This window comes from Grampus griseus, assembly GCF_964374135.1.
Source record: "Grampus griseus genome assembly, chromosome: 5".
NCBI lineage: Eukaryota > Metazoa > Chordata > Mammalia > Artiodactyla > Delphinidae > Grampus > Grampus griseus.
The window spans coordinates 73,381,414-73,394,870 of record NC_138998.1 but is presented as its reverse complement, the minus strand read 5'-3'; the positions used below and the strand labels follow the sequence as shown (position 1 = coordinate 73,394,870).

Here is a 13,457-nt window from a genome sequence, read left to right as displayed (position 1 = left end):
TCAGGGGTGAATCAACATTCTCTCGGACTCCACCTCACTAGCCCAACTGGTTTAAAAAGAAAATAATAATGCTGTTATTCAGCTATTTAACATGGTTGTGAATAAAAGTCATAGTCAAGAGGAAAAGAAGATCAATGCATGTTTTCAGGCGTGAAGAATGCTAACTTAGAAGACAGATTTTTAGAAGACAGATTTTTAAAGTGTTTCTTGCTACATCTGTATCTATAGAATTGTGTATATTCAAGAACTAAAGCCTTAAAAAAGAACATTGTGGGAAAAGAAACCTAATGAATATGTATAATTCTGAATGACTTGGTTTATTTTCAAAATCCCTTTTATTTGGGAGAAAAATCATTTTATAAAAACTTACCTATATATGGAAATAATTCTGTAACATTTTACTAATGAAATAAAAAATAGATTATGAAAAGTGCTATAACTATTAAAAAACAGCCATAATTTGCTATAACAGTCACAATATTAGAATAAGTATTCTGTGGCTTACTATTTAAAAGAATTCCTAAAATTAATATAAAATTAAAATACTGAAAACTGTACTTAAGTTCTTTACTCCTCAAACCAAAACACCCTACCCATGGCAATAAGATGGCATTTCCTTAAAGTGGTAACAAAATGACTAGAAAAGAACATGCAACTGGAGATATGTCATTCTAACATTTATTTTACATATGCATTAAAAAATGCTACGAAAAGACACCTTAGATAAAGGAATCTGATCACATAGTAAATCTGCCAGTGACAAATGTTCAACCTTGGCTGTATACCTTACCAGTAATTCTGACCCTAACCAAAATGATCAATCAGGATTATCTTCAACCCTGGCTTCAAGTCCTCATCTTCTCTCCCATATCCCCAAAACATACTCTAAGTAAAGGATGTATAATACATTCACAAAAGATATAAATCTCCCATAATTGCCAAAAATAGCAGTCCCAAGGATATCTGCATTTTGACAGTTTCAGTGCCTTAGGCTAAAGGAACAAAGCTTTAACCAGAAGTTCAGGGATCAGCCTTGGTACTCTCCCCTAAAATGGTATTTCATAGGCTAGCCCAAACAATTAAGTAATAACCTGTCCAGGTTGAGTTAAAAATTTTTTGATTTGGAAACAAAATCAAGCTACGTTCCTGGTTTTTAAAAGCCACAGAAGATTTCTTTACTGGTAACAAGAGCAGCCAAGCAGGTAATGATTTTTAACCATGTGGCAAATGGAAAAGACAATAGGTTTGGGGGCTGGGAGACTGGAGGTGACAGTATAATGAGACTCAAAAGGATGAGGGAGGCTATAAGGAAAACAAAGCCTGTAAGAACTGGTAGTTCTTCTCACCAAAAAACCTTTGAGGTTCAGTTGATAGGTGACTTATTATTATTTGACAATTTAAAAATGGATAGGGATCAAAAACCACATTCACAGAAAGACAAGACAAGATGAAAAGGCAGAGGCCTAAGTACCAGAGGAAGGAACAACATAAAACTCCAGAAAAACAACTAAATGAAAGGAGATAGGCAATCGTCCAGAAAAAGAATTCAGAATAATGATAGTGAAGATGATCCAGGACCTTGGAAAAAGAATGGAGGCAAAGACAGAGAAGGTGCAAGAAATGTTTAACAAAGACCTAGAAGAATTAAAGAACAAACAGAGATGAACAATACAATAACTGAAATGAAAAATACACTAGAAGGAATCAATAGCAGAATAATTGAGGCAGAAGAACGGATAAGTGACCTGCAAGACAGAATGGTGGAACTCCCTGCTGTGGAACAGAAAAGAGAAAAAAGAATGAAAAGAAATGAAGACAGCCTAAGAGACCTCTGGGACAACATTAAACGCAACAACATTCGCATTATAGGGTTCCCAGAAGGAGAAGAGAGAGAGAAAGGACCAGAGAAAATATTTGAAGAGATTATAGTTGAAAACTTCCCTAACATGGGAAAGGAAAGAGCCAACCAACTCCAGGAAGCGCAGAGAGTCCCATACAGGATAAACCCAAGGAGAAACACGCCGAGACACATAGTAATCAAATTGGCAATAATTAAAGACAAAGAAAAATTATTGAAAGCAGCAAGGGAAAAATAACAAATAACATACAAGGGAAGTCCCATAAGGTTAACAGCTGATTTCTCAGCAGAAACTCTACAAGCCAGAAGGGAGTGGCATGATATACTTAAAGTGATGAAAGAGAAGAACCTTCAACCAAGATTACTCTACCCAGCAAGGATCTCATTCAGATTCCAAGGAGAAATCAAAAGCTTTACAGACAAGCAAAAGCTGAGAGAATTCGGCACCACCAAACCAGCTCTACAACAAATGCTAAAGGAACTTCTCTAAGTGGGAAACACAAGAGAAGAAAATGACCTACAAAAATAAATCCAAAACGATTAAGAAAATGGTCATAGGAACAAACATATTATTACCTTAAACGTGAATGGATTAAATGCTCTAACCAAAAGACACAGGCTTGCTGAATGGATACAATATGCTGTCTACAATGGACCCACTTCAGACCTAGGGACACATACAGACTGAAAGTGAGGGGATGGAAAAAGATATTCCATGCAAATGGCAATCCAAAGAAAGCTGAAGTAGAAATACTCATACAAGATGAAAGAGACTTTAAAATAAAGAATGTTACAAGAGAAAAGGAAGGACACTACGTAATGATCAAGGGATCAATTCAAGAAGAAGATATAACAATTATAAACATATATGCACTCAACGTAGGAGCACCTCAATACATAAGGCAATTACTAACAGCTCTAAAAGAGGAAATCGACAGTGACACAATAATAGTGGGGGACTTCAACACCTCACTTACACTAATGGACAGATCCTCCACACAGAAAATTAATAAGGAAACACAAGCTTTAAATGACACAACAGACCACATAGATTTAATTGATATTTATAGGACATTCCATCCCAAAACAGCAGATTACACTTTCTTCTCAAGTGTGCACAGAACATTCTCCAGGATAGATCACATCTTCGGGCACAAATCAAGCCTCAGTACATTTAAGAAAACTGAAATCATATAAAGCATCTTTTCTGACCACAATGCTATGAAATTAGAAATCAATTACAGGGAAAACAATGTAAAATACACAAACACATGAAGGCTAAACAATACTAAATAACCAAGAGATCACTGAAGAAATCAAAGAGGAAATCAAAAAATACCTAGAGACAGGGGCTTCCCTGGTGGCGCAGTGGTTTAGAGTCCACCTGCTAATGCAGGGGACACGGGTTTGTGCCCTGGTCTGGGAAGATCCCACATGCCGTGGAGCGGCTAGGCCCGTGAGCCATGGCCACTGAGCCTGCGAGTCCGGAGCCTGTGCTCCGCAACGGGAGAGGCCACAACAGTGAAAGGCCCGCATACCGCAAAAAAAAAAAAAACAACCTAGAGACAAATGACAATGAAAACACGACGATCCAAAACCTATGGGATGCAGCAAAGGAAGTTCTAAGAGGGAAGTTTATAGCAAAACCAGCCTATCTCAAGAAACAAGAAAAATCTCAAATAAACAATCTAACCTTATACCTAAAGGAACTAGAGCAAGAAGAACAAACAAAACCCAAAGTTAGCAGAAGGAAAGAAATCATAAACATCAGAGCAGAAATAAATGAAACACAAACAAAGAAAACAATAGCAAAGATCAACAAAACTAAAAGCTGGTTCTTTGAGAAGATAAACAAAATTGATAAACCATTAGCCAGACTCATCAAGAAAAAGAGGGAGAGGACTCATATCAATAAAATTAGAAGTGAAAAAGGAGCAGTTACAACAGACACCACAGAAATACAAAGCATCCTAGGAGACTACTACAAGCAACTCTATGCCAATAAAATGGACAACCTGGAAGAAATGGACAAATTCTGAGAAAGGTATAACCTTCCAAGACTGAACCAGGAAGAAATAGAAAATATGAACAGACCAATCACAAGTAATGAAATTGAAACCGTGATTAAAAAGCTTCCAACAAACAAAAGTCCAGAACCAGATGGCTTCACATGTGAATTCTATCAAACATTTAGAGAAGAGCTAACACCCATCCTTCTCAAACTCTTCCAAAATATTGCAGAGGAAGGAACACTCCCAAACTCATTCTATGAGGCCACCATCACCCTGATACAGACAAAGATACTACAAAGAAAGAAAATTACAGACCAATATCACTGATGAATATAGATGCAAAAATCCTCAACAAAATACTAGCAAACAGAATCCAACAACACATTAAAAGGATCATACACCATGATCAAGTGGGATTTATCCCAGGCATGCAAAGATTCTTCAATATATGCAAATCAATCAATGTGATACATCACATTTACAAACTGAAGAATAAAAACCATATGATCATCTCAACAGATACAGAAAAAGCTTTTCACAAAATTCAACACCCATTTTGATAAAAATTCTCCAGAAAGTGGGCATGGGGGGAACCTACCTCAACATAATAAAGGCCATATATGACAAACCCACAGCAAACATCATTCTCAGTGGTGAAAAACTGAAAGCATTTCCTCTAAGATCAGGAACAAGACAAGGATGTCCACTCTCACCACTCTTATTCAACAAAGTTTTGGAAGTCCTAGCCATGGCAATCAGAGAAGAAAAAGAAATAAAAGGAATACAAATTGGAAAAGAAGAAGAAAAACTGTCACTGTTTGCAGATGAAATGATAGTATACATAGAGAATCCTAAAGATGCCACCAGAAAACTACTAGAGCTAATCAATGAATTTGGTAAAGTTGCAGGATACAAAATTAATGCACAGAAATCTCCTGCATTCCTATACACTAATGATGAAAAATCTGAAAGAGAAATTAAGGAAACACTCCCATTTACCACTGCAACAAGAAGAATAAAATACCTAGGAATATACCTACCTAGGGAGACAAAAGACCTGTTTGCAGAAAACTATAAGACACTGATAAAAGAACAGTCAACAAAACAAAGAACAATTAAAGGTGATATCAACAGATGGAGAGATATACCATGTTCTTGGATTGGAAGAATCAATATTGTGAAAATGACTATACTACCCAAAGCAATCTACAGGTTCAATGCAATCCCTATCAAATTACCAATGGCATGTTTTACAGAACAAGAACAAAAAGGCTTAAAATTTGTATGGAGACACAAAAGACCCCGAATAGGCAAAGCAATCTTGAGAGAAAAAAACGGAGCTAGAGGAATCAGACTCCCTGACTTCAGACTATACTACAAAGCTTCAGTAATCAAGACAATATGGCTTCCACCCCTTTTAGATGTTACTAAACCCACAAGGAAGGCTAAGCCGTAACTGGCTTACTGGTATAGCAAGAAAAACTCAAAAAGGCAAACGATATCGTTCTGCTTCTAGTCCCATTCTTCATAGTTAGTGATTTCACATTGTGTGGTCTGGAGTCGCAGAGACTTGAGCTGGAATCTTGGCTCCACCATATACTAGATTATATAAATTTCGGTAAGTTTCTTAACTTCTGTGTGCATCCTACTTCTTCTTCATCTAAAAAATGGGGATAGTAATAGCGCCTCCCTTTCAAGGTTAATGAGGACTAAATGAGACATTTAACAAAACATTTAGCACAATATCCGGTCTTAGTAAATTCTCAATAAACATTAACTACCCAATATAACCTGTTGAAATCCAAGATACCCCATGGCTTAGCATAATTATTTTTCCAAACTAATATTACAAAATTGTGACCAGCACTGTAAAAATGAATTTACTGCTAGAACTGAAAAGAAAACAGCAGAGCGCAATAAGTCAAGTATTGTTCTGAAAATCTTTTTTCAGACTCAGACACACATTCTTTCTCTCTCTCCCCACCCCCCTCAACTGAGCCTCCCACAGTTTTTCTCTGTTGCCTTCACTATGTAGTCTTCAAAAGACTGCACATCTGGCTCTTCTTAAGGGCACAAGAGCATTTTGTATAAAACTCTACAACACTTACTACACTTGGCTTGTTTATATGTGTATCTCTCCCATTAGAATGTAAATTCCAACATCACTAATTATTAGAGAAATGCAAATCAAAACTACAATGAGGTACCACCTCACACCAGTCAGAATGGTCGCCATCAAAAATCAACAAACAATAAATGCTGGCGAGGGTGTGGAGAAAAGGGAACCCTCCTATACTGTTGGTGGGAATGTAAATTGGTGTAGCCACTACGGAGAACAGTATGGAGGTTCCTTAAAAAGCTGAAAATATCAGGGTGATGGTGGCCTCGTACGATGAGTTTGGAAGTGTTGCTCCCTCACATATACCATGTTCTTGGATTGGAAGAATCAACATAGTGAAAATGACTCTACTACCCAAAGCAATCTACAGATTCAATGCAATCCCCTATCAAACTACCACTGGCATTTTTCACAGAACTAGAACAAAAAAATCTTAAAATTTGTATGGAGATACAAAAGACCCCGAATAGCCAAAGCAGTCTTGAGGGAAAAAAACAGAGCTGGAGGAATCAGACTCCCTGACTTCAGACTATACTACAAAGCTACAGTAATCAACACAGTATGGTACTGCCACAAAAACAGAAATATAGATCAATGGAACAAGATAGAAAGCCCAGAGATAAACCCACACACATATAGTCACCTTATCTTTGATAAAGAAGGCAAGAATATACAGTGGAGAAAAGACAGCCTCTTCAATAAGTGGTGCTTGGAAAACTGGACAGATACATGTAAAAGTATGAAATTAGAACACTCCCTAACACCATACACAAAAATAAACTTAAGAGCTTCCCTGGTGGCGCAGTGGTTGAGAGTCTGCCTGCCGATGCAGGAGACACGGGTTCGTGCCCCGGTCTGGGAAGATCCCACATGCCGCAGAGCAGCTGGGCCCGTGAGTCGTGGCTGTTGAGCCTGTGCGTCTGGAGCCTGTGCTCCGCAACGGGAGAGGTCACAGCAGTGAGAGGCCCACGTACCACAAAAAAACCAAACAAACAACAAAAAAACTCAAAATGGATTAAAGACCTAAATGTAAGGCCAGACACTATCAAACTCTTGGAGGAAAACATAGGCGGAACACCCTATGACATAAATCACAGCAAGATCCTTTTTGACCCACCTCCTACAGAAATGGAAATAAAAAAAACAAACAAATGGGACCTAATGAAACTTAAAAGCTTTGGCATAGCAAAGGAAACCATAAACAAGACCAAAAGACAACCCTCAGAATGGGAGAAAATATTTGCAAATGAAGCAACTGACAAAGGATTAATCTCCAAAATTTATAAGCAGCTCATGCAGCTCAATATCAAAAAAACAAACAACACAATCCAAAAATGGGCAGAAGACCTAAATAGACATTTATCCAAAGAAGATATACAGACTGCAAAAAAACACATGAAAGAATGCTCAACATCATTAATCATTAGAGAAATGCAAATCAAAACTACAATGAGATTTCATCTCACACCGGTCAGAATGGCCATCATCAAAAAATCTACAAACAATGGATGCTGGAGAGGGTGTGGAGAAAAGGGAACCCTCTAGCACTGTTGGTGGGAATGTGAATTGATACAGCCACTATGGAGAACAGTATGGAGGTTCCTTATAAAACTAAAAATAGAACTACCATACGACCCAGCAATCCCACTACTGGGCATATACCCTGAAAAATCCATAATTCAAAAAGAGTCATGCACCAAAATGTTCATTGCAGCTCTATTTACAATAGCCAGGACATGGAAGCAACCTAAGTGTCCATCAACAGATGAATGGATAAAGAAGATGTGGCACATATATACAATGGAATATTACTCAGCCATAAAAAGAAACGAAATGGAGTTATTTGTAGTGAGGTGGATGGACCTAGAGTCTGTCATACAGAGTGAAGTAAGTCAAAGAGAAAAACAAATACCATATTCTAACACATATATATGGAATTTAAGGGGAAAAAAAAAAAAAGGACATGAAGAACATAGGGGCAAGATGGGAATAAAGACACAGACCTACTAGAGAATGGACTTGAGGATATGGGTAGGGGGAAGGGTAAGCTGTGACAAAGTGAGAGAGTGGCATGGACATATATACACTACCAAACGTAAAATAGATACCTAGTGGGAAGCAGCCGCATAGCACAGGGAGATCAGCTCGGTGCTTTGTGACCACCTAGAGGGGTGGGATAGGGAGGGTGGGAGGAAGACGCAAGAGGGAGGGGATATGGGGATATATGTATATGTATAGCTGGTTCACTTTGTTATAAAGCAGAAACTAACACACCATTGTAAAGCAATTATACTCCAATAAAAATACTAAAAAAAAGAAAATAGAACTACCATAAGACCCAGCAATTCCACTACTAGGTGTATACCCAGAGAAAAATCATAGTTCGAAAAGATACATTCACCCCAATGTTCACTGCAGCACTATTTACAATAGCCAGGACATGGAAGCAACCTAAATGTCCATCAACAGAAGAATGGATAAAGATGTGGTACATACACACAATGGAATATTACTCAGCCACAAAAAAGAACAAAATAATGCCATTTGCAGCAACATGGATGGACCTAGAGACTGTCATACTAAGTGAAGTAAGTCAGACACAGAAAGACAAATATCATGATATTGCTTATATGTGCAATCTAAAAAAAGGGGTACAAATGAACTTATTTACAAAACAGAAGTAGAGTCACAGATGTAGAAAACAAACGGTTACCAGGGGATTTGGTGGGGGCGGGGTGGATAAATTGGGAGACTGGGATTGACATAAACACACTACTATATATAAAATAGATAACTAATAAACACCTACTGTATAGCACAGGGAACTCTACTCAGTACTCTGTAATGGCCTATATGGGAAAAGAATCTAAAAAAAGAGTGGATATATGTATATGTATAACTGATTCACTTTGTTGTACACCTGAAACTAACAAAACATTGTACATCAACTATACTCCAATAAAAATTTTTTTTAAAAAGGTGAACTCCAAGGAAACTGCCTTTTATTACCTATTTCTGGTACATGAAAAATACTGCCAGCTCAGTAAAATTTGTTGAATGAGTGATTAAATCATCAAAATCTAATAGGTATTAAAAAATACAAAACATTTAACTGTTTTCATTTATCATTATCTGATTGGCTTTTATTATTGTATAAACTTTAAATTTACCTGTAAGTCACAAAAAAATCAATAAAGTTGGGACCTCCCTGGTGGTCCAGTGGTAAAGAATCCACCTTCCAATGCAGAGGACGCGGGTTTGATCCCTGATCAGGGAACTAAGATCCCACGTGCCACGGGGGCAACTAAGCACTCATGCCACAACTAGAAAGAAGCCCCTGTGCCAAAACAAAGAGCTCACATGCCTCAACGAAGATCCCGCATGCCACAGCTAAGACCCAACACAGCCAAAAAAAAAAATAGAATATTAAAAAAAAATAACAGGACTTAAAAAAAAAAAATCAATACCGTTGTTCTTCCTCCCAAGTGCCTTGTATACTCCCATCTAGAAATGGTGAAAAATGTTTACTTAAGAAACTGAAATGGGTGGTGTGCATAATGATCTTTGAAAAGTAGAACATCAAAGCATACAGATGTGCTACACAGCTGAAGTTTTATTTAGGAGACTAGCCATGTTCATGTTTGTTAGGAGCCAATAAAGTTAAGGAAAGTTTATTAGGCAGAAAAGCTTGCTTCCTCTATATGACAAACTGTCCAAAGATCCCCTTTCACAGGTACTGTAGGTACCATGAGAACACATCTAAATAACAACACTGGGCAGGTACTTGCTTGACTACTTAATATAGAGATATATGAAGAACCTTAATATTTTCAATATTCATATATTATCACCATCATTTTCAATTCTATTTAAATGTAAGAACCAAAGTTATACAAATTTACCAACTCTTTTATTCCATCACAAAAAGGCAAAATACTGGAAATAAATTCTAAAGAAACACTTTTCATCATGCTTAGAGATGTCAAAAGTTGACAGTTTACTAAATCAAGGTTACATATAAAACTTGGTTTTACGTTCGTCAAAAAAAAAAAAAAAAAGAATAAATGCAACTAAATGTTTGCTCTAAAATGAGGCTCAACTTTTAAAGGTATGGGTTCCTTTATAGTGATCTTCCAAAATATTTGGTTCTAAATCTTTAACAACTTGACTTAAAAATTGGAAGTTTACAATTTATAAGATTATAACTCTCTTGATATAGTAAGCTATATACATGAAACTGTAAGGGGGGAAAAAAGTGGTATCGCTATTTTAGGACTCAGGCACTTTGCTTCATCCCCCTGGCTAATTACTGCAAATGATATTTTTACCTACTCTAAACTTGCTAAACATCTAAGGAAACAGCTATTTCACAAAAATTTCTTTCCATTTGTCACTTTAAACATATTTTAAGCTATTATGAAACTCTATTTCAAAGTAATTTATTAGGCTCAGATATTAAGTCAAGTCCTACAGTTAATACTGATTTACTGAAGGAAGAAAAAAGACAAGCTGTGATAAATACTCTTAAGAAACAAAACTGACAAAAGTTGCAACAAGTTGTTGCTCCTTATTAAAAATTCTTCCCTATATTTGAAATGGTAATTTTAATGACCCTAGTAAGGGAGGCAACACTCACCAGTATGAATCTTCTCATGTCTCTGTAGCAGGTACTTCTGTATGAAACGCATGTCACATTGACTACATTGAAATGGTTTTTCACCTTAAAATAATTTCACATCCACAAATTAGTTACTGGATAAAACACAGTTTATGGTTACTATTTTTGAAGAAAGAGAAATCTTAGAAGCCCAAATTCTGGAAATTCCAAATTATCCACACAAAGTTTTTATACTATTCATTAACAGAATTTTATTTCCACTCAATTTCCTCCCCAAGATTTAAAAATTCACATTCTCACAACCTCACAAAAATGAGATTAAATCTTTCAAGGGAAAAAGAAGTAAATAAATAAAGCAATTTAAAATAGAATTTAAAAATCACAAGGCTAGAAAGGACTCTACAGGTTACCAAGTGTGTCTTAAACATCTCTTCTTTTTATCTGGAGGAAGATCCACCCACCTTGTTCTCCCTGGCTAACCACCACTTTATGCCCTTTCACTTATTTTCTCCAGAACCTTCAGAACTTTCTAAACATCCCCTTAAAAAAAAAGCTAATCCTGTCTCTTCAAACGTTCCTTCTCTGTTGGAGCCTTTCCTTTCAGTAGTCTACCCTATGTCTCAAATTCTTCACCACCCACTTGTCCTTTAATCCTTATACTCTGCTTTCTGAAAAGCTTACTCATGATCTCCCTGCTATTTATTCTAATGGTTTGTTCTCAGCTCTCAGGTCTCTCTCTGTCCTCTCAGAAGGCTGTGTGCTATGGTTGATCCTACCCTCCTTGGAATTCTCTTTGGGCTTCTGGAACACTGTATTTTATCAGTTCATCAAATCTACCTTATTACTCTGTCTCCCTACCCACCCCCCCTTAACTCAACGTACATGTCTAGTAATCTTTCCCCAAAGATCTGTGATCAGGTCTTTAGTTCTGATCTCCACAACTTCATGTTATTTTTTTATATTTGATTCCCAAATTCATATTTCAAACTCCATCTGGACATCTTACATAGAAAAATAAATGCTGACAGGCTTTTAATAGTTCATTCTTTGACTGTTTCTCTAGCTAAAAAGAACACATTAAGCCAGATAAATATTCAATTAAGACTAATTTTGCACATCTATACTAATTGTTTTCTCATTTAAAGTTTTTCCTGCTTTCCTTCTTACATCCTGGCCTATGAAGTCTCTGATTTGAAATGCCAGGTTACCTAAAGCCTTAGAAATGAATGACATTTACAAGAAGATGAAAATAGCAAAGATAATAATTTTAATGGCCATAAGCCCACTTTAATTCAAGAAATACCTGTATGAATGAAGACATGTCTCTGTAAGTGATAGTTCGTTCTAAAGGCAGCATTGCAGTGCTCACAAACGTGAGATTTAGGGGTTTTCAAACCAAGTGATCCATCCTCATTTATTGTAAGGATCTGGTTTTAAAAAAAAAAAAGGCGAAACAAAAGAAAGAAATTTTTAAAACGTAATACTAATTTATAAAACAGATAATGCCTTTTAATGCAAACAATGGTCACCAGAAACTATGAAATATTTTTTCCTAAATAATCTTGAGAGGGCTATTAGAATAATGTTACCATTAATTTTAAGAAAGTACAATGTGACTCAGTATGGGTAAAAATCACTAATAAAACCTTGGAAGCTGGTTAGGTAAGATCTCAGCACTCTGCTCCCTCCTCTCCAAACCTGATGTCTAGTAGAGTCCCCTAAGTGTTCTCTGCTAGGGTGAGTATAGCTTTATTTTCAATTTCAAAATATCACATATGCAGGACAAAAGTCTTATGTTTTAGACATGGCGTAAATATCAATCAAATAGCACTGGTTAAATAAATCATGGAAAATGAATACAATTTAATATCATGTGCCTGTAAAATAAAACGAGAAAGCTCTCTATATACTTACATAGAAAGAGCTCGAGGATTTATTCTTAAGTAAGAAAAAAAGCAAGGTCCAGAATCTAGTATATAATTTTGCTAATTTTGTATACAAGATAGTACATATAGCAATATATATTTGTTTGCATATGCATAAAAACTATTTGAGAAGGATATACATAAAATGTATATAACCTTGGTTGTCATGGCTGGGGAACTTGGCATATAGGAGATATGGCAGGAGGGAGGTTTTACACTGTACATACTTAAAACATTTTTCTGAACCATACAAACGCTTACTTATTACGTTCTCCTTTTTCTTTCTTCTTAAAGAAGAAAAAAAGAAAACTAACTTTTTAAGTCATCCTAGAACTGAATTTTGAGTCTGGTTCAGTTTAGGACCTCTAAGGTTATTCTAGGACTACTAAACTATTGTTAAGCATATTTCTTAATAAATGAGAGTGGGTATGGGGAAGGAAGACAGGTGACAAAAGACATCAACCTTGTCTGCCTGTGCTTCCTGTGGTCGAGAATATCTTGGGCCAGGTCTGGACAGTTCCAGAGAGAAGCTCACCTTTGGGCTTCATGTATTCCAGTTTATCAACCATTTGTCCAACATGCAACATTTAAACTGCCTCTTCTCACCAGACACATGGCAGAGTGAAAATAACAAATAATCCCTTTTTTCATTATTGAGGAGAGAAGAAAGATGACAAAATATGATGTGAAGATAAGAAGCAGAGAAATCTAGGAGGTAAGATCAGGAGGAATATGGCAAGTGAGAGGGAAACAGTATTGGAGGTGGGGGCATACAGAGTGGGAGCCAAGAAACTGTGTACCACACAGGGTAGAGAAATCTAGCAAACATCTTACAAAATACAAAGTCCTGTGGAAACTGATTAGGGCCTGTAAATACACAGCTATGACCCCCTTCCCAAAACCTAGAAAGAGGGAGTAAGTAAGG

The 13,457-nt window shown here is 36.5% G+C and overlaps 1 protein-coding gene across 3 annotated transcripts in view; it reads right to left on the bottom strand.

Annotated features, from left to right (window-relative positions):
* Positions 1-13,457, bottom strand: part of ZNF148 (zinc finger protein 148) — a 130,148-nt gene that overhangs the window by 32,173 nt on the left and 84,518 nt on the right. For all 3 annotated transcript variants that reach the window (XM_082654207.1, XM_082654209.1, XM_082654208.1), the window contains 2 exons: positions 11,911-12,034; positions 10,626-10,709 (listed from right to left, as the gene is read on the bottom strand). In XM_082654207.1, the coding sequence (XP_082510333.1) occupies positions 10,626-10,709; positions 11,911-12,034 (208 nt within the window). The remainder of the gene's footprint in view (positions 1-10,625; positions 10,710-11,910; positions 12,035-13,457) is intronic.